The sequence below is a fragment of the Tilletiopsis washingtonensis genome (assembly GCF_003144115.1).
Source record: "Tilletiopsis washingtonensis strain MCA 4186 unplaced genomic scaffold FA09scaffold_5, whole genome shotgun sequence".
Taxonomy (NCBI): domain Eukaryota; kingdom Fungi; phylum Basidiomycota; class Exobasidiomycetes; order Entylomatales; genus Tilletiopsis; species Tilletiopsis washingtonensis.
Genome location: NW_020312002.1, coordinates 818178 through 846036, shown reverse-complemented (window position 1 = coordinate 846036; position 27859 = coordinate 818178). Strand labels below are relative to the sequence as shown.

The window sequence follows — 27859 nt, the reverse complement described above, 5'->3', positions numbered from 1 at the left end:
ACTCAGATCCTGCGTGGCTGCCTGCCAGACTCCTGTTGCCTTCCTCCTGGGCCTTGCCCACGTGACATGAGCAGGGTTGCCCAATGGTGCCTTGGCTCCAGACATAGCCAATGTAGCCCTGCTGGGCGCCGCCTTGCACTTCTGCGTGAGCACCTGTCCAGCAGGAGTCAATGAGGCGGCAGCGGCGGCAGCAGCGGCAGCAGCACGGGTCTGGCAATGTGCACCAACAACTTCTGCTGTTGTCAATGCAGCAGCAGGAGCAGAGCTGCTGCTGCTGCCGCTTGCCGTGCTGCAGATCCGGCTGCGGCTGCTGGTGCTGGTGTTGCTAGCCCCAGCCTTGTCCTCATTGGCCCTGGCCTTGTCCTTGTCACCTTGAACGAGCCCACAATGAAGGTCACTTGCTCCACACGCCGTGATTGCTTTGAGTAGACCCGTCTTGGTAGACGGCCCTGTTGTGCTTGCCTCCCGCTCCCGCCTCATCACACCCCATTGCTCCCGCACATTGTTGCCCACGCGGCAGGCGCCGTCACCACCGCCGCCGGCCGCCTCTTGCCGGCAGCCTTGCACTCAGCCGGCCCCGCGCATGGCATGGGAGACTGGGTATGCTGATTATGCGCGTCGTGTGTGTACAGGTGCTCGCTGCGGGGGCGAGGCAAGCGAAGGGGGCTGTTGCTCATGCGGCCGCGGTGCCGGCCTTTGCGCGGTAGCTCTGCGCATCGGTTGTCACCGTCGGGTCGCCGCGCTCGCCCGCGAGCAGCGTCTCGACCGATGCCTCGTCCTGCGCGGCGCCGACGAAGGCCTTGCGCCGCCGCAAGTCGTCTGCCGCCCGCGTCGGCGATGGCTCGGTCGCCGTCGCTGATGAAGCCGCCTGCTTCTCCCCCGCACTCGCATCGGCCTGCTTGCCGTACGTGCCGCGCTTCTCGAGGCTCGCCTGCTTGAGCTTGGCGAAGCGCTCGGCACCCATGCGCGTGCCAAAGAGCACGTCGAAGTGCACAAAGAAGGGCTGCGAGAAGTTGTAGCGCAGGCCCTGCATCTGGTGGTGCACGTCGTGGTACTCGGCGTTGTTGGGGAAGAAGAGGTGCAGCGGGTCGAGCCAGACGGGGAACGCATAGCCGCCGTGGTCGCAGACGGTCTTGTACGTCGAGAAGGTGAAGAGCAGGATGCCCTGCCGGACCGTCATGCGCGCGCAGAGGTGCGCCAGTGCGCCGCCCGCAGAGTCGAGCAGCAGTCCTGATGCGATGCGGTGTGAGCACAAGCTGGCCCGGGGGGCGGGAAAGCGAGGCGAGCGCGAAAGCGAAGAGCGCAGAGTCGAAGCTTACATCGCCGCCGCGCAGCTCTGCACCGCTCTGCTGCCTCGGCCGCACCACAACGCCGCTCGGACTCACCTTCGACGGGGTGGTTGTAGAGCGCGCCGAACGCGTACGGCACGTACAGCCGGTGGTGGTGCGAGTGGAAGTGGCGGTAGAGGAAGCGCGACTCGTGGAAGAGGCGGTGCAGGCCGTACTGCCAGGCGTCCATGACGAAGCTGGCGAGAGGCGTGTCAGCGAGTGGCGAGGCAGGCGTGAGGGCGCCGGATGTGTTGCTCGACAGGCCGACGCGGCACTAAGAGTCATCGAACACGCTACAGCGAGCGTGGCGCTGCAAGACAGGCCACACTGCCAGCGACATCTCTCGCCCTCACTCGCTTCACGGTGCGGCGACTCACAAGGCCCAGGCGAACTGCAGCGCCGGAATGCCCCACCAGTACAGCCAGGCGGCGAGGCGCGGCGCGGCGGCGGCCGAGGCGTACGGCGCCACGCGCAGCGCCATGCGTGCCACGGCGCCGTCGTGGTCGGCAAAGACCTGTGCGCGGCCCACGTCGTCGCCCTCGAGCGCCAGCATGCCGACGGCCGTCTGCAGCACCTGCTGCACGGCGACCATGGCGGCGACGCGCGCCGGCGACACGCGGTTGCGCGCCGTGACCTCGGCGGGCTCGTGCAGGCGGAAGCGCTCGAAGAACGGCAGCGCCAGCGCGTCGAGCACGAAGAAGCCCAGCGACGCCAGCCAGTACACGGCGATGGGCAGCAGCAGCGCCGCGTGCTTGTCGGAGAGCGGCGCGAGCAGCTCGGCGCGCGGCGCGTGGTACCACGGCGCAGTGCCGGCGAGGGGCGCTGCGGCGCGGGTGGCCGCGGCGGCGAGGGTGGCGTTCATGCCCATGTCGTGAGAGGGAGTGAGGGTGCGGAGGCAAGGAGCAGCGAGCACCGGGCACGGCGAGCAACACACGCCGGCGCAGCACAACTGAGCTCACTTCACGCCCGCCGCCGGCTGATCTGGCCCGCGGCATCTCGAGTGGCGAGGTGGCGCGCTGCTGAGGTCAGGGTCCGGCGCGCCGCACGTGACGCAGATGGGGCGCCAGCTCCGCGGGACTGGCGGCGGCGCTCCTCTACTCCCGCCCCCCCAACCCCCTCGCGAATGCAGCGCATCGCCATCATCGGCGGCGGGCCCGCCGGCGTCTCGGCCGCGCTCGAGCTGCTGCGCATCCGCGGCAGCAGCAGCAGCAGCAGCAGCACTGCAGCGCCGCTCTATGCGCCCACGCTCTTTGAGCGCCGGCGCGCGCCCGGCGGCGTGTGGACGTACGAGGAGCCGCAGGCGCAGCGCATCTGCTTCGACGAGACGGGCCAGGCGCACGCCGTCGCACGTACAATGGACGGCGCATGGCCGCCGGCGGGCATGTTCGAGGGGCTGCGGTGTGTATGCTGCAGCAGGTCAGACAGTCTGGTGCTGACGCCGGCCGCAGTACCAACATCCCCTCGGACCTGATGACCTTCCGCGACGCGCCCTTCGCGCCCAGCACGCCGCTCTTCCCGAGCCGCAGGCAGGTGCTCGACTATCTGCACGCCTATGCCGAGCAGCACCGCGAGCTGCTCGCGCCCGTCACGCGCTTCGGGACAGAGGTTGTGGGCATGCAGAAGCAGGGGAGCACCTGGTCGGTCACGAGCAGGCAGGGGCAGGACGAGCGGCAAGAAGTGTTCGACAAGGTCGTGGTGAGTCAGAGTGCCAGAGCGGGAGATGGCCCGCTGTGGAATGTCACTCTCGGCAGCCGCGAGATCGCTGCTCACCACTCCCCTGACAGATCGCGACTGGCCGCTGTGCCCGCCCGCAGCTGCCTTTCGTGCCCGGGCTCTGGCACTTCGCCGGCGAGATCTGGCACTCGAGCTGGTACCGCACGCCGCTCGTCTTCCGCAACAAGGTGCGTGTGACCTTTGGGAGCACCGCATGTGACACACTGACCTCGCCTCCAGACCGTGCTGGTGGTCGGCAATGCCAGCTCGGGCATGGACATTGCGCGCGAGCTCAGCGGCTACTCCCTGCGCCCGCTACCAGCCGGGCCGTTGAGCGGCGACGAGGTCTCCGCCGCAGCCTGGGCCGAGGAGAGCGCTGCGGGGCGCACGGGCATTCGCGTGCTGCAGTCCGTCGAGGACGTCGAGAAGCCGCCGCCGATGGACTACGATCCGCGCGACCCCGCATCGCCGGACTGGGCACGTCGCATTCGCGTGGTGCCGCGCATCAAGAGCGTCGACGCCGAGGCCATTGAGCTTGCGGACGGCGAGCGACTGACCGACGTGGACGCCATCATCTTCGCGACTGGCTTCGTGGCGTGAGTTGAGACGAGCCTCGCCTCTTGCCTCCTGCTCACCCTCTCGCCTGCCAGCGAGTTCCCCTTCCTCCCGCCTGTGGCGCCCTTCGACTTGGCTCCACTGCTGCCAGCCGCACCCGAGCGACCACCCTTGCATGATGACAAGCTCGGCGCGCGCCTCGAGAAGCAAGGCGGGCCCTACCGCGCCCCTCCGGCTGCGCCAGTGCTCAATAATCTGGACGACTGGCTGCTCTTCTACGAGAAGGACGACAGCGTGGCGGTGCTTGGGTGCGTTGTGCTCGCCGAGAGTGGCGGTGATCGTCGCTGACACGCTGCGCAGTGCTCCGACGACCGTTGTGCCGTTCCATTTATCTCAAGCACAAGCTCGGTGAGACGAGCCTGTGCGCGTTCCCCTTCTTCGTGCTGACAATGCTGCAGCTACGTCGCTGCCTACTGGGCCGGCAAGGCTGCACCTCTGCCGCAGCTCGACAGCAGCATCCCGCCGACTGAAGCTGCGCGCTGGAGCTCGACGCGGCAGGCGGACCAGACCGAGACCTGGCCGCAAGGCCGCTGTGCCCACGTCTTCGGCAATCCGAGCGATGCAGCGTACGTCGACGAGCTCCTCGCACGCTCGCCAGAGGGCGGCGCCGAGGCGCCCTGGGACGTCGAGTACCGCGCGCAGAGCGACGGCCGCGGGGGAGGGCCGCGCGGTCAAGAAGACTGGAGCAAGACGCCGACGTGGCGACGCGAGCGGCGCAACAAGGGCAAGGAGCTGCGCCGCGAGGAGCTGGGCTACTAGTGACGGAGGCAATAGATTGTACAACATGGACGCCTGGCTGGTGATACAGATGCAAGCAGCGAGATCCGGTGACGACGTGACAAGTGGCAAGGCAGCTGCCAGGATATAGAGCAACAGCGCGGCACTCCCTTACGAGGCCTTTTCTTCGGCGCGCTCCGAGTCGCGCGCCTGGCGGTCCTCCTCGAGCCAGCCGGTGAGGTCGGGCGGGATCTCCTGCATCTGCACGCTCGGCGCGCCGTGCAGGTAGCGCAGCTGCTCGAGGCACTGCACGCGGATCTTCTCCAGGCTCGCCTTGGTGTTCTGGTTCTCGACGCGGCCCGCCTGCAGCGCCTCGTGCAGCCGGTGCGACGGCGCAAAGAAATCGCTGTACGGCGTCTCGGGCAGATTGTCTGGCACCGTGCAGGACGTCAGGACGGCCGTCTCGTACGCCCAGCAGCGCGCGACGTTGCGAATCGTGTAGCCGCCGCCGCCAAGCACGAGGAGCGGCAGACCAAACGACTTGACGAAGCGCACGCACTCGCCGTGCGCGGCGATGCTCAGGTTGAAGCAGCCGAGCCGGTCGAGGCCGAGCGAGTCGGCGCCGCACTGTAGCACGATGCTCTCTGGCCGGAAGCTCGTGATGCACGGCTCAATGACGGCCTTGAACAGCGACACATAGCTGCCGTCGTCGATGCCGTCCTGCAGCGGCACGTTGAGCGAGAAATGCTTGCCGAGCGACGTGCCGATCTCCGAGAGCGCGCCCGTGCAGGGAAAGAAGTCGTTGCCGAACTTGTGAAACGAGACGGTGAGCACGCGGTTCGAATTGTAGAACGCCTCCTGCACTCCGTCGCCGTGGTGGATGTCGATGTCGATGTATAGCACGCGCGGGTGGTATCTGCGAATGGAGGTGAGCGATGTGCGAGAGGCGGCCAAAGCGCAGGTCGACAGCGTCCTTCGGGCTGGCATCATTTTGCGCAGGGTGTTTGCCCTCGTGCGCTGCTATGCTCCCTCTCTCTTTCTCTCCTGGCCCAGCCCACGCCCGACCTGTCCGGCCGCACTTACCGCAGCAGCTCCATGATCGCCAGCACAATGTCGTTGACATAGCAGAAGCCCGACGCCTCGTTCTTCTTGGCGTGGTGCAGGCCGCCGCTCCAGTTGATGGCAATGTCCGTCTGCCCCGCGGTGAGCTTGCGCGCGCCCGCCAGACTGGCGCCCGCGTACGAGCGGCAGAAGTCGTACATGCCGTCGAACACGGGGCAGTCGTCGGCGAAGTTGAAGCGCGTGAAGGACGACGAGAGCGGCGTCGTCGGCGTGACTCTGCATAGCATGCTCAGCACCGCGCCGCGTCGGCTGCGTGCTCGTCACTCACTGGCTGAGGAACTCGACATAGTCCGAGTCGTGAAACCACTCGAGCTCCTCGCGCGTGGCAACGCGCGGCGTGTAGCAGCTCATGCGCTGGTGCAGCCCGTAGCCCAGCACGAGCCGGTTGGTGAGCGTGAGGCGCGCCGGCTTCATCGGATGCCGCTCGCCGTAGTGGTACCTGCGCCGGGGTCAGCAGGACGTCATGAGGCGGCGCTGTCGCTCAGGAGCTCCCCTCGTGCTGGCTCTCCGGGGCCTTCACTCACTCGCCGACACCCTTGGGAAAGTAGTACGAGACACGCTCGCGCGCATGCGGCTGCACGTGCGGCGCATCGGCGGGCGTGGCGAGGGCGCTGGGCGCGAGGCTGGGGTCGAGGTAGTAGAGCGGCGAGTCGTCGGAGCGCAGGCAGCCGCTGCTGCTGCCCGACGCATGCGCCGCCGCACCGCTGCCGGCGGCGCGCGGCGCATCGTATGCGAGCACGACCATGGCAGGCGAGCGGGGATGCGCGAGGAGGGAGATGGAAGTGGGAGGGAGGGGAGCGAGGCGGCGACGGTGCCGCGGTTTCAAGCACCGCCGGCTGAATACAACAGCGCGCCAAGCCGCGCCCGATTTTGTAGTGCCGCGTCTCGCGCGAGAAATTTGGGCCAGCCGCAAAGCTTCGCGCTCGCTTCCTCTCCGCTCACCACCACCTCCTCCTGTGTCCAGTGCCACTGCCGCTCTGCGCCATGCAGTCACTCGCGCTGTCGCAGAAGCTGCGCTCGCTGGCGCTGCTGCCGCGGCTCACCGCCACCGCGCAACCGCCGCCACACTGCTGCCGCTGCGGCGCCTCCACCTCGCGCGCCCTCAGCTCGTCGGCCAGCGCGGCAAAGGCAAAGGTCGGCAGCTTCCGCAATGCAAAGTGGGACGCCAAGGAGGTCGAGCGCGCACGCCTGGCGCCCATGGTCGAGAAGAAGAAGGAGCGCGACACGAAGCGCCGCGGCAAGCTCATTGAGCGCCTCGCCGCGCAGGGCATCGAATACCAGCCCGGCTTGCGCCGCAAGCACGACGAGCAGGAGGAGCAGGACGACGAAGAGGCGCCGCCGCCGCCGACGTTCCTGCCGCGGCCCAAGAAGAAGGCGCCGGATCCGAGCGAGCCGAAGCTCGGCAAGCTGCCCAAGGCGCAGCTCGGCAAGAAGACGCCCGTCGTGCCCTCCACACTCGCCTTGCCGCCGTACATTACGGTGGCGCACCTGGCGAAGGCATTGGGCATGCGGATGCGTGAGTGCCGCGGGTGCTGAGCTGAACACATGCGCATAGCTCATGCATTCCTCGCCAGGCTCGCTGCAGGCAACCATGTCCAAGTCCGGCTTCACTGATCTGCGGCCCGACTTGCTGCTCAGCTTCGACGACGCCGCGCTGCTGTCCGCCGAGTACGGCATGGACGGCGTGCCGCTCGATGCCTCCTCTGCCGACTACGACATCTACCCGACGCCGCCGCTCGCTGCCGAGCAGCGCTCCGGCGCGCCACTGCGGCCACCAGTCGTGACCATTATGGGGCACGTCGATCACGGCAAGACGACGCTGATGGACAAGCTGCGGAGCGCCAGTGTGGCCGCCGGCGAGGCTGGTGGCATCACGCAGCACATCGGTGCGTTCTCCGTGCCTGTCGCATCGCGCCGCAACGCAGACGGCAGCCGCGACACGAACGCTGCCGCATCGTCAGAGGGCGTGGTGGACACGGTCACATTCCTCGACACACCTGGCCATGCAGCGTTCAGCGCTATGCGCGGGCGCGGCGCAGCTGTGACGGACATCGTGGTGCTCGTCGTTGCTGCAGACGACGGCGTCATGCCGCAAACGCGCGAAGTCATCGAGCTCGTCGAGTCGCTACGCGAGGAGGAAGAGACGAGCCAGCTCAAGCGCAATGCCGAGGCCAAGACGGAGGGCGAGGCGAGCAAGCAGGGCGGCCTGCAGCTCGTCGTGGCCATCTCCAAGACGGACAAGCCTGACGCCGAGCCAGACCGCGTGCGTCGCGAGCTGCTCGCGGCGGGTGTGCAGCTCGAGGAGTTCGGCGGCGACGTGCCGTGCGTCGAGGTCTCGGGCAAGACGGGCGCCGGCCTGCCCGAGCTCGAGGAGACTCTGGCAGCCCTGGCCGAGATGGCTGACCTGCGTGCCGAGCGCAAGGACGTGCCGCCAGAGGGCTTCATCATCGAGAGCAAGGTCGACAAGGCACGCGGCACGACCGCCACTGTGCTCGTCAAGCGTGGCTCTCTCGGCGTCGGCGACGTGATCGTCGCTGGGCGGGCCTACTCCAAGGTCCGCGCGCTGCTCGACGCCGGCGGCCGGCCGATCAAGGGGCGCGCCATGCCCGGCGACCCTGTCGTCGTGACTGGCTGGCGCAAGCTGCCCAAGGCCGGCGACGAGGTGCTGGGCGTCTTTGACTCTGCCGACGGCACGCAGAAGGCCGAACAGCTGGCGAAGAAGGCCGTCATGACGCGCGACCGCGTCGAGGAGCGGCGGCGGCACGGCCTCGACGTAGAGAGCATCAACGAGAACCGCCGGCAGCTGGCGGCCAAGGAGGAGCTCAAGGCGCGGCGCGAGTTCGAGGAGCGCAAGCGCAAGCGCGAGCTGCGCGAGGCCGAGGCCGCCGGCGTGCAGGTGTCGGCGGAGGAGTACGAGGCGACGCTGGAAGCCGAGTCGGAGGAGGCCGCCGCCGATGCCGACGTCAAGGAGCTGCGCCTCGTCGTCAAGGCCGACTTCAGCGGCACGATTGAGGCCGTCGTGGGCGCCATCTCGGGCATCGGCAACGCCGACGTGCGCGTCAAGATAGTCAGCGAGGGCGTCGGCGAGCCGACGGACGGCGACGTGGCCATGGCGCAGGCCGTCGGCGGCCACGTGCTGGGCTTCAACGTCAAGGCGTCGCGCGGCGTGCTCAACGTTGCGGCGCGCAGCATCCCGCCGGTGCAGGTGCACTGCGACGACGTCATCTACCGCCTCATGCAGCACGTCTCGAAGCAGTGCGCCGAGCTGCTGCCGCCGACGATTGAGACGCGCGTGCTGGGCGAGGCGACGATTGCGCAGGTCTTCAAGATCAACACGCAGGGCCGCCAGTTCCGCAACGTTGCCGGCTGCCGTGTGGTCAACGGCTCCATCACTGCCAACGCCACGGTGCGCGTGCTGCGCGGCGGCGGCGGCGGAGCCGATGCCGACGGCAAGACGGACGCGCGCGAGGTTGTGTGGAGCGGCAAGCTCGACTCGCTCAAGCAGGGCAAGAAGGAGGTCGACGAGATCCGCAAGGGCACCGAGTGCGGCCTCTCGTTTGAGGGCTTCGAGGGCTTTGAGGAGGGCGACACGGTGCAGAGCTTCAGCACCGTCGAGGTGCCGCGCTCGCTGTGAGCGCGTGGGGGCGACAGGCGAGGAGAGATAATATTACACCACTCAGTCACGTCGGAGAGCAGAAAGAGCTGCGAGCATGCTCAGCACGCTGTGAGCTTGACACAGCACGACACGGTGCGCATGGGGTGCCACCAGACGCGCAGCAGATCGGGCGACGAGATGTGCACCTGCGCAGGTGTGTACTGTCAGCGGGAGAGCTTGCGGGCACACGCGCGCTACTCACGATGCAAGCGACCCAGCCGGGAAAGAGGAAGCCCTCGTCGGCGAGACGTCCATGGCCAGGACAGGCGAGGCCCGGGCTGCGCTCCGTCTCCTGGCTCGAGCCGGGCGCCGCCGGTGCGCGGTACGGCCAGGGCGTGTGGCAGCGCACGGTCGGCGGCGGCGCACACCACGGCGTCGCCACGCGCGCCGGGTCGTCGACGAAGGCGCGGAAGCTGAGCTGGCCGCGCGGGATGTGCAGGTCGCCCGTGACCTTGATGGCCTCGACGACGCGCACGCCGACGCGCACGGCGGCGCGCTGGATCTGCGTGTCGTGGTAGATGGCATCGGCGGAGAGGCGCGGCTCGAGACGCTCCTTGAGCGCCGGGTCGTCGACGAAGTCGTCGGCCGTGAGGATGCGCGAGCGGACGTGCAGCACCTCGACGCCCCATGGGCCGAACTCCATCGCCCACAGGCCCTCGATGGAGCTCCAGTCAAAGTCGGGCAGCGCAGGGTCGAGCCCGGGCGGCGGCGGGAGATGCTCGTACTCGACGCCGGCGCCTGGGCTGCGCAAGGGCAGCCGGCGCGGCGGCGGAACACTCGGCGTGCGAGGAGGACTGACCAGCGGCGAGAAGGTCAGAAGGGCGCCGTCTCCTGGCGGCCTTGTGGTGCGCGGGCCACAGAGACGCGGCGGCAGGGGCGACATGCGCATCTTGAGCGATGGATGGCGCAGAGCTGCCCGCACAGCGCTCGAGGGGAAGGGCAGCGGCGGCCGCGGTGTGCCGCGTGCCTCGTGCACATCGCTCAGCGCATCGCCGATCTGGCGCTCGCTCTGCTCCAGCGCACGAAGTGCCTCGCTGCTTGGCTCTCCGGCGCCGTGCAGCGTCTGGACAAGCATGCGGCCGTGCTGCTGCGCCTCAGTCGGCTCGAGCGGCGAGCTGGACATGGCGCGCGAGGCGGGCCAGAACAGATGGCGCTGGCCCTCCCGATACAAATCGAGCACGCCGGACGCCTCCTCCGCCTCTGGCGCCTCGCCGGTGGAGAAGCAGCGGCGCGGCTCAGCACGCCACTTCTCGCCAGTCGAGCGCGCAGCACAGATGTCGCTCCAGCGCAGCGTCCACAGCGTGCACGTCTTGACGCTCGGCAGCACGAGGTCGACGTCGGAGTGGGCGCGCAGCTCGGAGCCCTGCGGCGAGATACGTGCGCCGACGGGCATGCGGAAGCTGTTCACGGCCGCCCACGAGGCGTCGTCGGCGTGCGCCGGGTCGCCCTCGTTGTCGGACGGCACCAGGCCTTCGAGGCGGTTGACGGGGTATAGCTTCTGCGCCACGAATGCCGGGCCGGGTACTTGAGCAGACGAGCTGCTCTCGGCGTCGGCCGAAGCAGGCAGTGCCTCGTCGTAGGCCGCGTCGAAGACGACGCGCATGACATAGCCGTACGTCGGCAGCTCGGCGGCCCACCAGCCGAGCATGTGTGCCCAGGGGCGCACAAACGTGCCCCACACCTCGTGCAGCGACGCCGCCTCGGGGAAGGTGGCGAGCGCCCAGGCATGCTTGGCGCTGAGCGGCGGCAGCACAGCCTCTGCATCGGTGCGCGTTGGCAGCCAGCGCTCGGTGCCGACGGTGCGGAAGCGTGCGTCGCTCGGCTCAGGCACGCTGGCGAGCGGGATGGGCGTGAGGGTGTGCGAGTGCGCCGGCGGGCTGCGGCGCAGCGCTGCGGCGACGTGCTCGGCCCAGAGCGCGTCTGCGCGCGCCAGGCTGCGCAGACGAGAGGAGGTGCGAGCCAGCGCATGCAGCGAGGCGGCATCGAGCTGCGCGGCAACGCAGAAGAGCAGCTCGGTGGGCAGCGCACAGAGGCCGTGCGGCGCCGGCGCCGCGACGGGCGCCGTCATGCTGTGCGGGCAGAGAGGGCTGGCTGCCTGCTGGCGGCTGCGTGTCCTGGCGGCGTGCGTGCGGTGCTTGCGGGTTGATGTGGTTGCGAGGCAGGCGGCGCGGCGGACCCTCGGGCGGCCTGTCATCAGATAAAGTGCCGACCCAAGGCGGGCGTGTCTTGCATATGTGGAGAGCGGCCGGCGGCTCCGAGTCCGAGAGTCCGCCGCGTCCGGCGTCTGGCTCGACTCGGCGGCGCCATCTCGGCATCCTGCAGCGGCATATCGCCGCGCCTGTCTGCGCACACGACACGGCCTCCTTCTCGTGCTGCGCCTTGCGCTGCGACACACTCCCGCCTTGCATCGGTCATGCCCTCGCTTGCCCGCACGTCGTTGCGCCGCTGTCAGCGCTGCCGAAGAAGGGCGGAATTGCGCTTGGCCGAGGGGCGTGGGCGTGGCGGAGGCTGACAAACGCGGCTGGGCGAGCATGGACTCGCACGAGAAGATTCGCGCGTCGCTCCCACGCCCGCTGCCTCGTCTCGCGCGCTGACCTTCAACTTTTGCCCCTCGCGCCTCCGTTGCTCTCTCCACCACCTCCTTCCCGGCCTGCCACCATGCGCGCCACCTCGGCCCGCCAGCTCAAGCTGCAGCTCGTCGAGCGGCTGCGGCCCACCGACGTCGTGCCGTCGCGGCTGCTCAAGGCCGCCTCGGCCGCACAGGCCGCCGCCGCCGCTGCGGGCCCCACGGCGACGCCCGCGGCGCAGCGGGCGCCGCGCGAGCAGACGCTGGCGCAGCAGCTGCTCGCGCGCCAGGCCGCCCAGCCCGACACGTGGCCGGCGAACCTGCGCATCGAGCCGCACACGCCCAGCAAGGAGCTCTACTGGAACGTGAGTGGCGCGAGAGGGTAGGGGCAAGGGAGCATGTGCACACGGGGCGCGGCGCAGACATGGCTGCGACAGGGTCGCAGCAGCGAGCAATGCCGCATCTCTGCGCACCGGCTGTGCTGCTTGCTGGCCGGCCCGGTCGCGAGTCCCAGCGTGGCGGCTGCTACGGAGCGAAGAGACCCAGAGTGCTGTGCGGCCGCGCTCCGTTATGCAGGCAGCTCAGACAGGATAAAGTCTCTTTCGTCGCTCGCGCCTGCCGCTCGCCCACCTCTGCGTGCTCTGCGGGCAGCCGTACTGGCAATTCCGCCCTCTCGGACCGCCTGCTGACCCACGCGCGCTCCTACTGCAGGTCCCGGGCGAGCAGCGCGAGCAGCTGCGCAAGCTTCTGCGCGAGAAGTAGAGGCACAGCGACGGCGCGCACAGGATGCATGAGAGATGTCATTGCGGAAATGTGGGCTCTGGGCGATGCGAATGGAGACAGGCGGGAATGAGGTGGGCTGTGGTCGGGAATGAGAGAGGGGAATGGGTGGGTCCGGGAGAGGGATCGCAGGGCGGCATCAACGGGAGCTGGGAATGGTAGGAGGATGCAGTGTGGGGGCCAGGAGGGCTGTAGCGAGGATGCTCGAATGAAATAGGCAGCGCACCAAGCGTGGCGCGATGGATAAGAGATGCAAAGAGACGGTGCGATGAGAGAGAGAGAGAGACGCGAGACGATGCAGCTCAGCGTGGCGCAGCCGACGTGGCCAGCCGGCCGCCGCCGGACTTGGACTTGCGAGCCGCTGCGCCGCCGCGTGGCGGCCGCTCAGGCGTGTGCGGCGATGCGCGCGGGCGATGTTCCCACTTGAGCGAGTCGGAGCTGGGCGCCGCACCGCCGTTGCTTGCTCCGTCGGCAGGGGGCGCGCGGAAGAGCGCCTCGAGCTCGGCGCGCGCCTTTGTCGTCGAGGGGTCCTGGTACACGATGCAGATGCTCTCGACGGCCGCCGTGCTGCCCAGCTCGTCCGAGCCCCGCACGCGCGGACTGGCGACGTCGGCATCGCCATCGGACGCTGCGGCATGCTGCCATTCGCCGTGCTGCTCCTGCTCGCGCCGGCCGCCCGGCGGCTCGCTGCCCTCGGCGCGCTGCAGCTTCTCGGGACTGATGCTGACGCTGCGCGGGCCGCCCGAGGCGGCGCGCCGGCCGCTGCGCACGCGCGGCGGCGCTTTGCCCTTGGACTTGACGCGCGCCATGGGCAGCGCACTCGACGTGCTCGGCCGCCGCGGACGCGTCTGCAGCAGCCCGATGACTTCGGCGGCGCCCTGCTCGTTGACGTACGTCGCCTGGTCCATCGACTGGTCCCACGCGGCGCGCTGACTCGGCGCCGTGCCAGAGGGAGACGTGACGGCTGGCAGGGGCGCAGCAGCCGCGGGAGCAGCGTTGGGTGCTGCGGCTGGTGCTGCAGGCGGAGGCAGTGGTCGCGGCGCAGGCGGCGCCATGCGCCCGTCGTTCTTGATCGCCTCGGGCTCAGCAACCTCGCTCATCGCCATGCTCTCGTCGCCCTTGCCTGCGTCCATGCTCACGGCCGCTGCCTGCGCCCTGCGCTGCTGCGACAGCGACTCGCTGTTGGTGATGTCGTTGCAGAGGCGCGACGTTGGCGGAAGCGCCGCTTGCGTCTGCGAGCCCGTGGTGTTGGACGGCGCAGCGACCGAGGCGGCGCCGTTTGCCGCTGCATTCGACGACGTCGACGAAGTACGCGAGGCGATGGGCGCGCCCGTCTCCCAGATGCCCGTCTCGTACGCCGCCCGCACGGCATCGACGTCGATCAGCGGCACCCCCCACTGCTGCGCCGCCTGCACCTTGATGTTCTCCGCGTTGGCCTGCGCACCGCCATTGCCGCAGAAGAGATGCGAGTACTTGAAGCGCTTGAACGACGAGGCCGTCGTGAGGCCCATCGACGCCAGCACGCGCTCGACTTGATTGTCCTCGACCGTCACCTTGGATGTCGTGGCGATGCGCAGCTGCTGCACGCCCTGCAGCGGCCACCGCACGCTTGTCGGACGCGCAAAGGCGTGCTCTGCCGGCGCGACGAGGCGCCCTTCAAATGTGCATCGCTCAATCCAGAAGTGCGTCACGCGCTCGCCAATGTGCGGCTCATCGACGCCGCCGTCTGGCCGGCTCACGGCGCTGACGCAGTAGTTGGCGGGCGCGGCATCGCTCGCCGCAATCGCCTTGCCACCGTGCTCCTTGACCGCCTTGCGCACCACGGCCTCGTGGCTCTCGTCGGCCAGATCGATGCGCACCGTGATGCCGCCGAAGACGCCCGCCGGCTGGCGAGACGGCCCGGCCTCGGACTTGGCATCACGAGCAGGGGCAGCCTCGGTCTTCTCCGGGCTCGCCCGACCATGGCGTGGCTCGGGCGTCGCAGTGGCCGCGACGTGCGTGCGCGAGACCTGCAGCCTGTCCGAGGGTCCCTCGAAGGCCGCCTCTCGCGAGATGGCGAGCAGGCCGCCGCCCTGCTCGCGCTTCCGCAGCTCCTCCGAGTCCACCTCTGTCGTCGAGGCGGCGATGCTGCGCAGGAGACTCGACTCGCCGCGCCGGCCTTGCACAGCCAGAGCGTTGAGGGTGCTCGGCACGATGTGTCTGGGCACAGCGGCGGCACGAGCAGCGAAGGCCTTGGTCTTGGCGACGCGTGCATCGCGGATCGCTTGCAGGTTCGCCTCGCGCTCTGCAGCACTGGGCGCTGCCTCGAAGATGTCGTACTTCTTCTCGTCCATACACGCTGTCCCAGCATTGTGAGCAAGGCGGCGCACAGAGGGCGGCCGGCTCGCCGAACTCACCACCAATCGCCAGCGAGTCCTCCACCCATTCGGCACGCACACACAGCAGGTCCACCGCAGCACGCAGTTGCATGCCTTCGCCCTCGGAGGGCAGCGCCTCGCCACGGCGCTGGAAGCGGCTGGCGCGCTGCCGGAACTTGACCACGGCCTTGAGCGTGTTGGAGTGCTGCGGCGCGTCGTGCTCGCAGACGATGTGCGAGTGCCGGCCCGGGATCATGTCGAGCGACTGCGGCGTCTCGGCGCCGGCCGCTCCCATCTGTGAGCGCAGCGCCGCGCGCTGCTTCGCTGTGGGGCAGACGAAGTCAGCTTTAAGCGCACACCACTGGCACACCGCTCTCAGCGCACGGTCTTGAAAGCCGGCAAGGACGATGTTGAGGCCCTCGAACGTCTTGAGCGTGTGCTCCTCGGTGAGCTGCGGCGGGGCCGTCATCAGCGTCGCGAGGCCACTTGCGCGGGCGCATGCGACTCACCGCGGCCAGCTCGCACGGCTCGGCCATGACCCAGCGCCGGCGCAGCTCGGTCAGCCAGGCGGGGCTCAGCACGGGCACGCCGAGCGTCAGCGCGCAGCGGTACTTTTCCGAGCCGGGCGTGCGGGCGATGAGGTGCGTCGCGTCGTCGGTCAGGTTGCCGTCGCAGCTGGCGCCGAGCTCGACGGCGGCCTTCTGCAGCGCAACCTGCAGAACTTGAGGGTCAACAACGGCGGCATGCGGTGGCAGGGCGCGGCTCCACGCCGTCCAGTGCTGCCCCCCTCCTCGCTGGCCTCGTCATCGCTGGCCACACGCACCTTCTCCTCCGAGCCGAGGCCCGTCATGCACAGCGTGGCGCCGCGCAGCGGGCGCTCGGCCCAGTCGCGCGCCGTCTCGCTGCCCTCGGGGCCGTGCTGCTCCTCTCTGCTGCGCTGCGCCTCGCGCAGCGCGCGGAAGTGCGCCGCATCCTCGTCGGCGTCGGCGCGGCTGGCGTCGCGGCGCGCACGCTTGGCACTGCCGCTGCCGCTGGCGTCGGCATCGCTGGGCGCGGGGCGCAGCTTGACGCCGGGCACCTTGGTGCTGCGGTGCGCGCGCGCGCTGCGATTCATGGCAGCGGGTGGCGCGGCGAGGTGATCCCGGTGGGGTGCTGTGGGGTGAAGGTTGTGCGGCAAGAGCGCGGGCGAGAGGCTGGCGAGAAGCAAGGCAAGGGCGCGCGGCCGGGCGCGCGCGTCTCCCACGGCGCAGCAGCGCTCCCAGCTCGTCCTTGCCCGCCGCGCCACAGAGCAGCACGCTGGCTAATTTATCGGCTCACCCCCTCGAAGTGCCCTCCGACGCTGTCTCGCCAGTCCGACCTCGCTGCGCACCAGGTGGTGCTCTCGCATCTGACCCTGCGCAGCTCCCGCCCGGCCGCCTGCAACGAGCACCAATCAACGCGTCATGCGCTCGAGAGCAACACGCGACGCGTCGCCGGCGCAGCGCCAGCGCCGGCGTCACGCGCGAGCACGATGTCGACCTCACGACGACGTGGGCGAGCAACTTCAATGGCGCACACACGGCATCGCACGATGGATAGATAGACATTGGCACAGCACATGGTCCAGCATGCTGCTGCGTGAGCGCCAGCTAGTAGCGTCTCTGCTCTCCACCGCCGCCGCCGCCGCCGCCGCCATGGCGCCGCGGCGATCGTTCCCGCTCACGGTCGCGCCCGCCGCCGCCGCCGCCGGGCGTGTACGTCGAGCCGCGGCCGGGCGAGCGCGAGCGGCCGCGGTGGCCGTTCCCAGGTGCGTCGTGGTCGTTGATGCGCGCCCAGTTGTTGCCGCTCGGCTGCGGCCCCGGCGGGCCCCGTCCACGCCCGCCGCCGTCGCCGCCACCACCGCCGCTGCCGGCGCCCGTCGGCCCGCCGCGCTCGCGCTGGCTCAGCGGCGGCGGCACAGCGACGTCGGGCCGCCGCGGCAGGCAGAGGGGCGCACGAGGCAGCGGCAGGCCGGCCTCGGCGCTGCCGCTGCGCTCGCCGCCGCCGTTGCCAAAGCTGCGCTCGCGGCTCGGCGCCGGGCGACCTCCGCTCTGGCCGCCATTGTGGTACGGTGGCGAACCTTGCTGGCCGCCGTGGCCTGCGCCGCCGCCGTTGCTCCAGCCCTGCTGATGCTGCTGCTGGCCGAAGGGCATCATCGGCATGCCCGCCATGCCCATCTGCGGCATGCCAAAGCCCGGCATGCCCATGCCCTGCATGCCCGGCATGCCGCCTATGCCCGGCATCATGCCCATGCCGCCCATCATCATCTGCTGCATGAGCAGCGGGTTGAAGTTGGCGCCCCAGCCCGTCTGCTGGAACATGGCCGCCATGGCGTGCGGGTCGAATGCGCCTGCGACAGCGCCGCCGAGGGGCGCCGCCTGCTGCTGCTGCGCCGGAGAGCCGCCTAGCCCGTCGGCGCCGTAGCTGCCGCTGCCGCCGTCGCGCCGCAGAGGCCGCCGCTCGCCGTCCGTCGCACTCGTCTTGCGCGCATCGCCGCGCGGCTGTGCACGCTTGACCTCGATCTGGGGAAGGAGCAAATGAGCCGGGCACCTGCACGGCAGGCTCGACACCGCGACGCACCTGCTCGCCATTGATGTACAGCGGCTGCGAGCCCATGCACTTTTGCGCACTCGCCTCGTCGGTGAACGAGACGAAGCCGAAGCCGCGCGGGCGGCCCGTGGCGCCGTCGAGCAGCATGTTGCACTCGGTGAGCGTGCCGAACGGCTCAAACGTCTTGCGGAAGACCTCGGACGTGGCGCTCTGCGGCACACTGCCGACGAAGCAGCGCGACGTGGCGGCGTTTGCACTGTCGCCTCGCGGGATGGCGCGCTTGGGGTCGATCTGCAACCGCACGGTCAGCTCACTCCGCCCCCCGGGCGGCTCGAGCGCCAAGCACGCACCATCTTGCCGTCGAGAAAGTGCTCCTTGACCATGACGACGTTGACGGTGGCGGGCTCGGCAAATGCCAGGAACGCAAAGCCGCGCGAGCGGTTCGTGCCGGCCTCGCGCATGATGGTGCAGTGCGACACGCGCCCGAACTGGCTGAAGTACTGCTTCAGGCCCTCTGGACAAGAGAGAAGGAGGCACAGGCTTCAGAGGTGCGCGAGCGCAGAAAGGGAGGGTGCGGCATGTGCAAAGAAGCCTCACCGTCTGTGGTCTCCCAGTTCAGGCCGCCGATGAACATCTTGCTGTCAACGTACAAGCAGGGCAAAGGATGTGGTCAATGGGTGGTCCTGCGTGGATGGCAGCAAGGAACCAGTCGCGAGAGCAGCGGGCCGCGCAGAGCCGCAAGGCGCAGCCGTCGTCCCGCTCGTATGCATCGGCACGCCATCTCATTTTGACGGTCGCACCGCCCGCGTGGGTGCGCAGGCGATGGCGAGCGGTGATTGATAGCGTCGGGTACCGTGCCTGGGCTCGTCTGTGCTCTTCTGTTACGCGCTGCCGCGTGGCATGAGGCGCTCTACCTGGTGATGGACTAGATACGGCTCGGAACGAGTGCAGTATACCGTGACACGACGAGTGGAGCTACGTGGCAGGAGGCGCGAGCTGTACGGGGAGCAGCGGGTCGCGTGCGGCGCACAAGAGCGCCCAGGATGGACGGAGCCAAGCAGCAAAAGGAGTGGGACAGAAGAGCGCGCAAAGGCACGCGCGACGAAGGGGCAAGGACAGCAGACACGCTCGCTCCACCAGGGCTCGGGCTCAACGCCATCGCCGTCGCTCGCGCCCTTCCCTCAGCACGCGCGCGGCATCAGCGACTCACCCTTCGTCGGGCATTTCGTGCGGCATGACCTTGCGCTCGTCTGCCGACTGGCGCTGCTGCTGCTGCGCCGCGGCATGTGCGGCGCCCTGCCAGCCGTCGCCGGCAATGGCGGCGCTGACGCGTGCATTGGGCGGCGGCGGCGAGTAGGTGCGGTTGGCGTACGGCTCGCTGGCCGTCTGCGGCGCCGGCGGCAGGAAGGCTGGCCGCGCTGCTGCTGCCGCCGCGGGCGCGGGCGGGATGAAGGACGAGGCGGCGCTCGTCGAGGCCGCGGCACTGCCGGGCGGGATGAAGGAGCTGCGTGCGGGCGCGGGTGCGGCAGCCGCAGCAGCCGGCGCTGCACTGGCCGCCGCAGCGGGCGGCGGCGAGGCGAGGGCGGCGGCGCCGGGACTGGCGGGCGCCGCGCCGTCGTCGCCCGCATCGCCGTCTGCGGCGAGCCAGTCAACGCCGCCGACGTCGCCGTCGTCGCCGTAGAGGTCGGAGTAGAGGTCGTCTGCGTCGTCGGCCATGGTGCGGCGCAGGTGTCGGTGTGGTGGGTGAGAAGCAGGCACCGGCACCTGCAGGCGGCAACACGGCGCAGCGCAGGCAGCACAGGCAGCGCCCCCCTGGCAGGCGCGTGCGTGCCGCGGGCCAGCTGCCATGTGGCACGCTGCCGTGCCGCCAGCGAGCGCTCGCGCGGCGCCAGGCTCTCGGCCGGGAGCGAAAAGTGCCTCGCCGCGCCGCCTCCTTCGCCAGCCGCCGTCTCTGCGGCGCGCAGCGCGCTCGCCTCTTCGCGCCGGGCCACAGCATCCCGCCTAGCATGTAAGTGCCACACAGCTGCCGCGCAGCACACCACCCGCTCACACACCGCAGGTCGCGCCTCATCGTCAAGCAGCTGCCGGCGTACCTCTCCGAGGCGCGGCTGCGCGAGCACTTTGCCGCACGCGGCGGCGCCGTGACGGATGTGCGCCTGCTGCGCCGCCCCGACGGCACGTCGCGCGGCTTTGCCTTTGTCGGCTTCCACAGCGACGCCGACGCCCTCGAGGCGCAGCGCTACTTCGACCGCACCTACATCGACACGTCGAAGATCGCCGTCGAGGTGGCGCGCAAGGTGCGTTGCGCAGCGCAGTGCCGCCGCAGCAGTGCCGCAGCTGACACGCTGCACAGATCGACGACGAGAGCCTGCCGGACCGCCGCAACAAGCGCAGTGCGCCCGGCGCCGACCTGCCGCCGAGCAAGCGGCATGCCGGCGAGTCGGGCGTCGTCGCGTCCACGCCGGGGGCCGAGGCGTCGGGCAGCAAGCCCAAGCCGCCCAAGGCCAGCAAGAAGGGCGTCTCCTTCGACGAGTTCATGTCCGTCATGGCACCCAAGGCCAAGCGCAAGACGTGGCAGAACGAAGAGGGCGGCGAGCAGGCACAGCTGGCCGCCGGCGACTTTGCCCACGGCGCCGCCGTCGCCGACGCTGCGGCGGACCGCAAGGTGCGCAAGGCGGAGCGTGCCGCACGCCGCGCCGCAAAGGCCGAGGCGGCCGCCGCCGCGGCGGCCGCAGAGGAGGAGCAGCGGATAGAGCGCGACGAGCCCCAGCCGGCCGACGCGGCGCTCAACGACGAAGGCATGACGGACCTCGACTACATGCACCGCCGCATGAAGCGCAAGCTCGGCGGCGAGGAGGAGAAGCCGGCACTAGAGGACGACGACGACGCGCCAAAGGCCTTTGAGCAGTCGGGCTCAGAGGCTGGTGACGACGATGTGGCCAGTAGCAGCGATGAGAGCGACGAGGTGCGATTCTAAGCGCTGCTCTGCCTGCCTCTTATGCTGATGCCTCTTGCTCCAGGACGATGACGACGCGGCAGCGAAGCGCGAGGCCGAGCGCAAGCGCCTCGAGGCCGAGGCGGCCAAGGAGCAGGAGTCCATCGACACCATCATGACGAGCGGACGCCTCTTCGTGCGCAACCTGCCGTTCGGCGCGAGCGAGGACGAGCTGAGCGAGTACTTTAGGCGCTGGGGCAGCGTGTCGCAGGTGAGCGCCGATGTTCTGGTCTCGACGACGGCGAGCGGGCGCACTACGGGGATGACGTATCTAGTATAGGGACAGCTGAGCCACGGCGCTGCTGATTTATACATTCCGGGATTGCTTAGTAACAATACCCACTCTGCTGAGCAGTGCGCCCGCTTGCCGCGGCCGCCCATCTTTGCCCCATGCTCTGCGGGCCCTTGTTGACACGCTGAGTCTGCAGGCACACATCCCGCTCGACAAGAAGAGCAAGAAGGCCAAGGGTCTTGCCTTCGTCAAGTTCGAGGAGCCTGCCAATGCCCTCGCGGCCTTCCGCGCCGCGGACGGCGCCACCTTCCAGGGCCGGCTACTGCACGTCATGCCTGCCGTCGATGCCCGGCCCGTACCGGCGGACGCCAAGGCCAAGACTCTCAAGGAGCAGAAGAAGGAGACGCTCAAGGCCGACGCGACAAAGGACTTCAACTGGAGCATGCTCTACATGAGCGCCGACGCCGTCGCCAGCAGTGTCGCCGAGCGCCTGGGCGTCGACAAGAGCCAGATACTCGATGCCAACGACGACAGCGGCGTCAGTCCTGCCGTCAAGCTTGCGCTGGCCGAGACGCGCGTCATCCAAGAGACCAAGGCGTTTCTGAGCAAGGAGGGTCTTGATCTCGACGTCGTGCAGTCTGGCAAGCGCGTCGCTCGCAGCGACACGACGATTCTCGTCAAGAATATTCCGCACGGCACGACGACCGAGGCGCTGCGCGAGCTCTTTGCCAAGCACGGCGACGTCGAGCGCGTCGTCATGCCGCCGGCCGGCACGCTGGCCATCGTCGAGATGCCCGTGGCGGGAGAGGCGCGCGTCGCCTTCCGGTCGCTCGCCTACAAGCGCATCGGCAACGGCGTGCTCTACCTCGAGAAGGCGCCTGTCGGGCTGCTCAAGCCCAAGGAGGAGGTCGAGCTGGCAGCACCCAGCGCCTCTACTGGCGCCGCTGCGCCACCGTCAAAGACGGAGCAGATGCACGGCGCATCGGCCGCCGACAACGACGACGCCGAGCCGGGCGCGACGCTCTTCGTCAAGAACCTCTCCTTCGCCACGACGGACGAGACGCTGGCCAATTTCTTCGCCGCCCTGCCCGAGCTTGCGTTCGCACGCGTGCAGACGCGCTCGGATGCCTCCAAGCCCGGCGTGCGTCTCAGCATGGGCTACGGCTTTGCCGGCTTCCGCAGTGCGGCGGCTGCGAAGGCGGCGCGGCAGGCGCTCGACGGACACGATCTGGACGGCCACTCGGTCTCGCTCGCCTTCGCCAAGCGCGGGCAGGACGAGGACAAGAGCAAAGGCAAGGGGGCCGCGGCGCAGACGAGCAGCACCAAGATCGTCGTCAAGAACCTGCCGTTCGAGGCCAACAAGAAGGAGGTGCGCGCCCTCTTTGCGGCGTACAACGTCAAGAGTGTGCGTGTGCCGCGCAAGCCTGCCGGCGGCGCCACTGCGGGAGCGCGAGGCTTTGCCTTCGTTGAGGTTGCCACGCGCCGCGATGCCGAGGCGGCGATGGAGGCCCTGGCGCACACGCATCTGCTGGGCCGGCACCTGGTGCTGCGCTACGACAAGGAGGACGCACAGGGCGTCGAGGGCGTGCGCGCACGCACGCAGCGCGCCCTGCCGACGGGCGAGGAGACGGTCGCGCGCAAGGCCAAGCTGCATCTCGGCGAGGACGACATCCGCGACGCCGTGGCGCGCGAGCGTGCCGCGGCCGACGCTGCCGACGATGACGACGACGAGTAGTGGGCCTCTCCTCGCCGTGGCAGGGCTCTTCACTGTATCATCACCCTTACACACCATGTATACCACGACTCAATGCTGCATCACCTGCTCCGCACACTCGCGCGTTGGAGGCATAGAACTACGTTGCGAAAGCAAGAGACTGGTTGGAAGAGCAGCACATGCAGGGGGGCGGACTGGAGAGAGAGAGGGAGAGATGAGTGGGAGACGGATGCTGCGAAGGGGCTGGTGAGAGGGTGTGTGCCAGAGAGAGAGAGAAGAGTCGGCCGGTTAGAGAGGCGGCCAGAGTCGCTGTATCGCAGAGGCGCACCCGCCGCGCGGCGCTCGCAGATGTCCGTCCGTCGCTTTACTGCCCGCTGCCGTAGCCTCGCGTGGGCCCGCCGGGCACGCCAAAGCCGCTGAGCGGGTTCGGCGGCGCAGCGGCGGCGTCCCACGCCGAGCGCGGCGGCGGCTGCTGCGGCGGCGGCTGCGGCACGCGCGGCGCAAACGAGTCCCAGCTGTTCTGCACGCGCGCCCAGGGGTCGACGCCGCTGCCGTTGCCGATCGGCGTGCTCATGCCGCCAAAGGCCGACGAGCCGGTGAGCGACGTGCCCAGCGACGGCAGGCCCACGCCGACGCCCGCAGACGGTCGCGCCGGCGCCCAGGGCGACGAGGAGCTGCCGAAGCCGGCGCCGCCAAAGAAGCCCGAGGCGCCGCCGGGCGCGGCGTGGCTGGTGCGCCGCGGCTGCGGCTGCACCAGCTCATCGTCGCCGCCCAGCGCACTGCTGCCGAGGATGCCGTCGGGCAGCTTGGGGCTCGGCGCGCGCGCCACGCCCGACCCGACGGACATGCCAATCTGCCCAATGCTGCCGAGGCCACTGGGCATGTCGTCGAGGCTGTCGCTGCCGCGCGGCCGCCCAATCGGCCCGATGGGACCCGGCGTGGCGCGGTGCAGCGAGCGGCTCGACATCGTCGCAGAGCCCGGCCGGTAGCCGAGGTCCTCGCTCGGCGCAGTGCTGGGCGTGCGCGAGTGCGCCGCGCTGCTGCTGCTCAGGAGCGAGCTCGGCGGGCCGATGGGGCCCTGCGACGGCGGCAGGCCGCCGAGGCTCATCGAGGCGAGCGAAGCACTGGCGCTGGCAATGCTCGGCGAAGAGAGCGAGTCGACCTGCTTGCCCTCGCCCAGCGCGCCGAGCCCGTGGTGGATGCCGTTGGCCAGCGGCGGCGAGCGCACAGAGTCGAAGCCATGCGGCAGGCCGCCACCGTACGCGCTCGGCGAGAAGGCGCGCGAGGCGGAGCTCAGGTGCTGCGGCTGCGGCTGCGGCTGCTGCAGATGCGTCTGGAGCGGCGGCGCGTGCTGATGTGCCGGCAGGCCCGGGGCGCCCGACATCAGCGACTGCGAAGGCGGCGCCGCCATGCTCTTCGACGAGCCCGATGCAAACGCCTGCTGAGCCGTCGAGTTGAAGCCGAGGTGCGACGTGGCGCCGATCGGCGCGTTGACCGGCGGCCGCGGGAGCGAGCCTGGGCCGGAGCCGGACGGCGAGAGGCTCGAGTTGGCCTGCGAGTGCGGCAGGGAGTTGAGGACGGGCCGTGCGGGCAGGCCTTGGGGCGGTGCCGGCAACGACGAGCTGGACCCCGCCATGGAGAAAGGCGACATGTGCTGCGGCTGCTGCGGCAAGAGCTGCGGCTGCTGCTGCATCTGTGCAGCCTGCTGCGCCGGCGGCAGCTGGTGCGAGCGCCCTTGCTGGGCAGCCTGAGGCTGCACAGCCTGTGGCGAGCGGTTGGGCAGCTGCTGCGACGCACCTGGTGCTCCGAGCTGCTGCTGCTGCGGGACCGACGAAGAGGCACGCGCCGCAGCGTTCTGCGCCGCCGTGCGCGGAGAGGTCGGCACCGAAGAGCCGCGGGCGCGAGCCGTAGCCGAGGCGGCAGCCTGCTGCACCGCAAGTGCAGGCGACTTGGGCGGCATGCTGATCGTCTGCGAGCGCGAGCTGGCCGGCGACACGGGCGCAGTGCCCGAGCTCGCGTGTGGCGGCGACGCTGTCGGCGCCCGGCCAGACGAGGCCGAGCGCTGCTGCTGCGCCTGCTGGCTGGCCCTCGTCTGCGCAGCGGCACGTTCGGCAGCCTCCTTCTCGCGGCGCGCCTGCTCGGCGGCGCGGCGCTCGCGCTCCTCGCGGCTCTTGCGCTCGGCCTCCTCCTTTTCGGCCTGCTGCTTGGCGCGCAGCGCCTCCTCTTCGGCGGCCTTCTTCTCGCGCTCCTTGGCCTCGCGGACCTCGCGCTCGGCCCGCGCCTTGTCCTCCTTCTCCTTGCGCTTGCGTTCCTTTTCGGCCTCGCGCGCACGCTCCTCCTCGAGGCGCTTGCGCTTCTCCTCGTCCTTGCGCGCCTTCTCTTCGGCGAGCGCCTTGCGCTCGGCCTCGCGCTTGAGACGCAGCTCCTCCTGCTTCTTGAGCTCCGCCTCGCGCTGCTTCTCCAGCTTGGCCTTGGCAGCTGCTTCTTCGGCAGCGCGCTCGGCATCCTTGCGCAGACGCTCCTCCTCCTTCTGCTGCTTTGCTTGCCTGAAGCAGACATGCGTGAGCACCGGCCGTCAAGGATGCGCTCGTGGCTACGCACTTCTTCTTGTCCTTCTTCTTCTGGTTCTCCTTTGCGCGCTTTGCCTCACGCTCCTTCTCGAGGTTGTCTTCCTCCTCGAGCTCACGGAGGAGCTGCAGCTGGCGCTCTTGCGCAACCTGAAGCGCACCGGTAACATAAGCCTCTGCACTGCGGTGGCGGCCCGAAAAATCTCACCTTTTCGCGGTAGGCCTGGAGCACTCGCTGCTCGAACATGCGGGCGGCAAAGATTTGGAACATGCGGCGTCCCTCCTCCATGCGCTGCTCGTCCGTGAGCGCCTCCTGCTCAGGCGTTGATGAGCACGTGCGCGACAAACGCGTTTGCGACAGCCGTCCGATGCCCCGGCCGACGTAGCGCCGCTGCCGTGACAACTACTCACCTCTTCAGGGTCTTCCTCTTCTTCCTCCTCTTCCTCCTCTTCTTCCTCATCGTCTTCGGCCTCGGCCTCATCATCGCTGACGTCCTGCTCCGCCTGCGCGTCGTCGTCACGCAGCACGCGGCGCTCGGCCAGCTGCTCCATCATCTCGAGGAACTTCTGGCCGTCGTTCTTGAGCAAGTCGTCTGCGACGGTGAGGATGCCGCCTGATGTGCGCCACATCGTCAGCCCTGCCATGCTTTAGCGCAGCCGCGTGCGGACAGACTTACCCTTGACGGTGAGCGAGGAGCCGAAGCTGAGGAAGTCGCGGCCCGCCGGCGGCGCAGCAGGCGCGCGGCGGCGCCGGGCGCCCGTCTTGGACTCTGGGTCGTCGAGGTCTGCGTCGTCTTCCTCCTCTTCCTCCTCTTCGTCGTCGTACTCGTAGTCGTCCTCCTCCTCGTCGAGCTCGTCGTCGTCGTAGCCGTCGTCCTCGGCGGCAGGCAGGCCGCGCTTCGCTGGCGGATGTGCGTGGCGCGTGGTGCGCGGCGGCGGCTTGACGAGGCCGGCGCCATCGATGACGGCGCCATTGCTGTCGAGCGCCACGCTGCCCGGGAACGGTCCCGGCCCCGGCGGCGGCGGAATGGTGCCGCCACTGGAGACGTACTGCTGCTGGTGGTTGGCGTACTGCTCGAGCTCGTCGTAGTACGAGTCGTACAGCACCTCGAGCTCCTCCTCGATGGCGAGGCGCTTGCGCGTGCACACACTGCACGTGCAGCCGTGCTTCTGCTGCTCCTTCATCTTGCGCAGCACCGAGTCCTTCTCGACCTTGACGAGACTGCGCCGCTCGCGCTCGCTGAGGCCGAGCCAGAACTCCTTGATGCGCTCGCGCTCCTCGACGCTGCTCGTCGACCAGATGCGTGGCGGCTGTGCGCCGCCGGCCGCCGTGCCGTTGACCGAGCCATGCCCGTGCGAGCTGGGCGCGGGGGCCGCGGCGCCGGCCGCTGCAGGAGCGGCGGGCCGCTTGCCTGCGGCCGTCGTCGACGGGGCGTGCGAGTGACCGTTGGCCGCGGGCCGCGCCGTCGCCGGCGCCTTGCCCGCGGCGCGCGAGCTGAACGTCATGGGCTGCTTGCCGGCCGCGCGCGAGCTCGGCGGCGGCGCGGCCGGATTGGCAGCCGTGCGCGGCGCTGCGGGCGCCGGCGGCACGGCCGCGGGTGGCGCCGCAGGGGTGCGCGCCGCCGGCGCCGGCGTCGTGGCTGGCGGCAACGCCGCGGGCGGCAGCGCCTCGGCTCCCCCTCCTCCGCCGCCGCCACCGCCGCCCTTCTTCTTCTTTTTCTTGTTCTTCTTCTTGCCCGAGGGCTGCTCACCGGTGGCGGCACCGTTGGCCATACGCGCGCCCGACAGGTCCTGCATCCAGCCGCCGTCGGGGCCCTGCACGAGGCCCTGGTCCATGGCGACGTGCTCGTGGTCGAGCTCCTCGTCGGAGTAGTAGTCGTCGTCGTAGTCGCCGGCCTCCTCGCCGTACTCGTTGACGAGCACCATGGGCGCCGGCAGCGGCTCGCCCGGCGGCTGCGTCGGCGGCGGGTTCGTGCCGCCGTAGTGGTGGCCCGCGGCAGGCACGTAGTTGGGGTGCGGGTGCAGCGGCAGCGCCTGCTCGGGCGAGAGCGCCAGGTCGGCAAAGATGCTCGGGTCAAAGGGCAGCGACGGGTACGGGTGCGTGCCCGGCGGGTACTGCGACAGGTGGCGCTGCGAGGCGTGCGCCGCCTGCGCCAGCTGCTGCGCCACGGCGATCATGGCCTGCGTCGAGGCCTGGCGCGCCTTGGGGTCGTTGGGGTTCAGCTGCGCCGACGGCGGGAACTGGCCGAGCGGCAGCGCGTTGCGGATGAACGTGCGCAGGTGCGCCGGCAGCGACGTCCAGTAGGCGTCGTCGTCCGGGATGCCCTGCGGGTCCGCCTCGATGCGCCGGTACAGGTCGCTGGCAGTGGCGAGCAGGTCGGCCTGCGCCTGTGCCGTCGCCGAGTAGGCGTCCTGGCGCCCCGGCGCGGCGGCCTGGCCGTCGAGCAGCGGCGAGGCAAAGTCGACGTAGCCGCTGCCGTCGTCGGCCTTCTTGCCCTTTGCCTTTTTCTTCTTCTTCTTCGACGCAGCCGCTGCGGCAGCGGCAGCGGCGGCGGCGACGTCGCCCGGCGCCGGCATGGCGGCCGGCAGCGGCGCCGGCGCGGCGTCGGGCGACGGCGGCGAGGCCTGTGGCGGCGGCTGCGACGGCGCGCGGGCCGGCGGCGCCTTGGCCTTGGCCATGCTGGAGCGCGGCACGGGCGGGCGCTCGCTCAGGCAGCACGCAGCGGCAGGCGCAGCAGGAGCAGCGGCGCGCAGGCGGCGACGGCGACGGCGCTCGCGGCGTCAGCGGCGCAGCACGCGGAGCAGCGGGCGGCGAGGGCGACGCAGAGCGGGTGCGGCAGGCGCGGCAGCGAGAGCGCAGCAGCGGCGATGCGGCACGCGGGCAGGCAGACGGAGCGCGGCCGGCGCGCGGGCGCAGTGGGGCGGTGTGA

The 27859-nt window shown here is 70.0% G+C and overlaps 9 protein-coding genes across 9 annotated transcripts; 4 read left to right on the top strand and 5 right to left on the bottom strand.

The window, feature by feature from the left end:
- Positions 1-332: 332 nt before the first annotated feature.
- FA09DRAFT_328656 (hypothetical protein) lies at positions 333-2224 on the bottom strand. The gene is made up of 3 exons (XM_025741858.1): positions 1706-2224; positions 1386-1525; positions 333-1230 (listed from the first exon to the last, which is right to left on the bottom strand). Exons 1-3 carry the CDS (start codon positions 2194-2196, stop codon positions 674-676), a joined length of 1188 nt encoding a protein of 395 aa, XP_025600157.1. The 5' UTR covers positions 2197-2224; the 3' UTR covers positions 333-673.
- A 218-nt stretch (positions 2225-2442) lies between these two features.
- On the top strand, positions 2443-4425 carry FA09DRAFT_328655 (FAD/NAD(P)-binding domain-containing protein). The gene is made up of 7 exons (XM_025741857.1): positions 2443-2726; positions 2777-3023; positions 3113-3229; positions 3282-3637; positions 3692-3904; positions 3957-4004; positions 4055-4425. The coding sequence occupies exons 1-7, from the start codon at positions 2452-2454 to the stop codon at positions 4413-4415; spliced, it is 1617 nt and encodes a 538-aa protein (XP_025600156.1). The 5' UTR covers positions 2443-2451; the 3' UTR covers positions 4416-4425.
- Positions 4412-6273, bottom strand: FA09DRAFT_328652 (putative HOS2-putative histone deacetylase). Its single transcript, XM_025741856.1, has 4 exons — positions 6020-6273; positions 5764-5934; positions 5457-5711; positions 4412-5289 (listed from the first exon to the last, which is right to left on the bottom strand). The coding sequence occupies exons 1-4, from the start codon at positions 6238-6240 to the stop codon at positions 4545-4547; spliced, it is 1392 nt and encodes a 463-aa protein (XP_025600155.1). The 5' UTR covers positions 6241-6273; the 3' UTR covers positions 4412-4544.
- Positions 6274-6432: 159 nt separating this feature from the next.
- Positions 6433-9183, top strand: FA09DRAFT_305876 (hypothetical protein). Its single transcript, XM_025740514.1, has 2 exons — positions 6433-7011; positions 7070-9183. Exons 1-2 carry the CDS (start codon positions 6480-6482, stop codon positions 9127-9129), a joined length of 2592 nt encoding a protein of 863 aa, XP_025600154.1. The 5' UTR covers positions 6433-6479; the 3' UTR covers positions 9130-9183.
- A 2402-nt stretch (positions 9184-11585) lies between these two features.
- On the top strand, positions 11586-12746 carry FA09DRAFT_359267 (hypothetical protein). The gene is made up of 2 exons (XM_025745084.1): positions 11586-12081; positions 12428-12746. The coding sequence occupies exons 1-2, from the start codon at positions 11809-11811 to the stop codon at positions 12476-12478; spliced, it is 324 nt and encodes a 107-aa protein (XP_025600153.1). The 5' UTR covers positions 11586-11808; the 3' UTR covers positions 12479-12746.
- FA09DRAFT_328649 (hypothetical protein) lies at positions 12508-16023 on the bottom strand. The gene is made up of 5 exons (XM_025741855.1): positions 15677-16023; positions 15363-15566; positions 15238-15304; positions 14893-15177; positions 12508-14834 (listed from the first exon to the last, which is right to left on the bottom strand). Exons 1-5 carry the CDS (start codon positions 15965-15967, stop codon positions 12799-12801), a joined length of 2883 nt encoding a protein of 960 aa, XP_025600152.1. The 5' UTR covers positions 15968-16023; the 3' UTR covers positions 12508-12798.
- A 1052-nt stretch (positions 16024-17075) lies between these two features.
- Positions 17076-18055, bottom strand: FA09DRAFT_290377 (RNA-binding domain-containing protein; the record flags this gene model as incomplete). Its single annotated transcript, XM_025739959.1, has 4 exons — positions 17076-17393; positions 17452-17712; positions 17772-17935; positions 18019-18055. Coding segments are annotated over 4 exons (780 nt in total), but the record flags the coding sequence as incomplete, so codon positions are not given.
- Positions 18056-19408: 1353 nt separating this feature from the next.
- Positions 19409-22494, top strand: FA09DRAFT_328646 (hypothetical protein). The gene is made up of 5 exons (XM_025741854.1): positions 19409-19429; positions 19481-19718; positions 19775-20386; positions 20442-20627; positions 20845-22494. Coding segments are annotated over exons 1-5 (2577 nt in total). The 5' UTR covers positions 19409-19427; the 3' UTR covers positions 22384-22494.
- On the bottom strand, positions 22484-25706 carry FA09DRAFT_222820 (hypothetical protein). Its single transcript, XM_025739557.1, has 4 exons — positions 25341-25706; positions 25138-25239; positions 24964-25079; positions 22484-24908 (listed from the first exon to the last, which is right to left on the bottom strand). Exons 1-4 carry the CDS (start codon positions 25572-25574, stop codon positions 22727-22729), a joined length of 2634 nt encoding a protein of 877 aa, XP_025600149.1. The 5' UTR covers positions 25575-25706; the 3' UTR covers positions 22484-22726.
- Positions 25707-27859: the final 2153 nt, after the last annotated feature.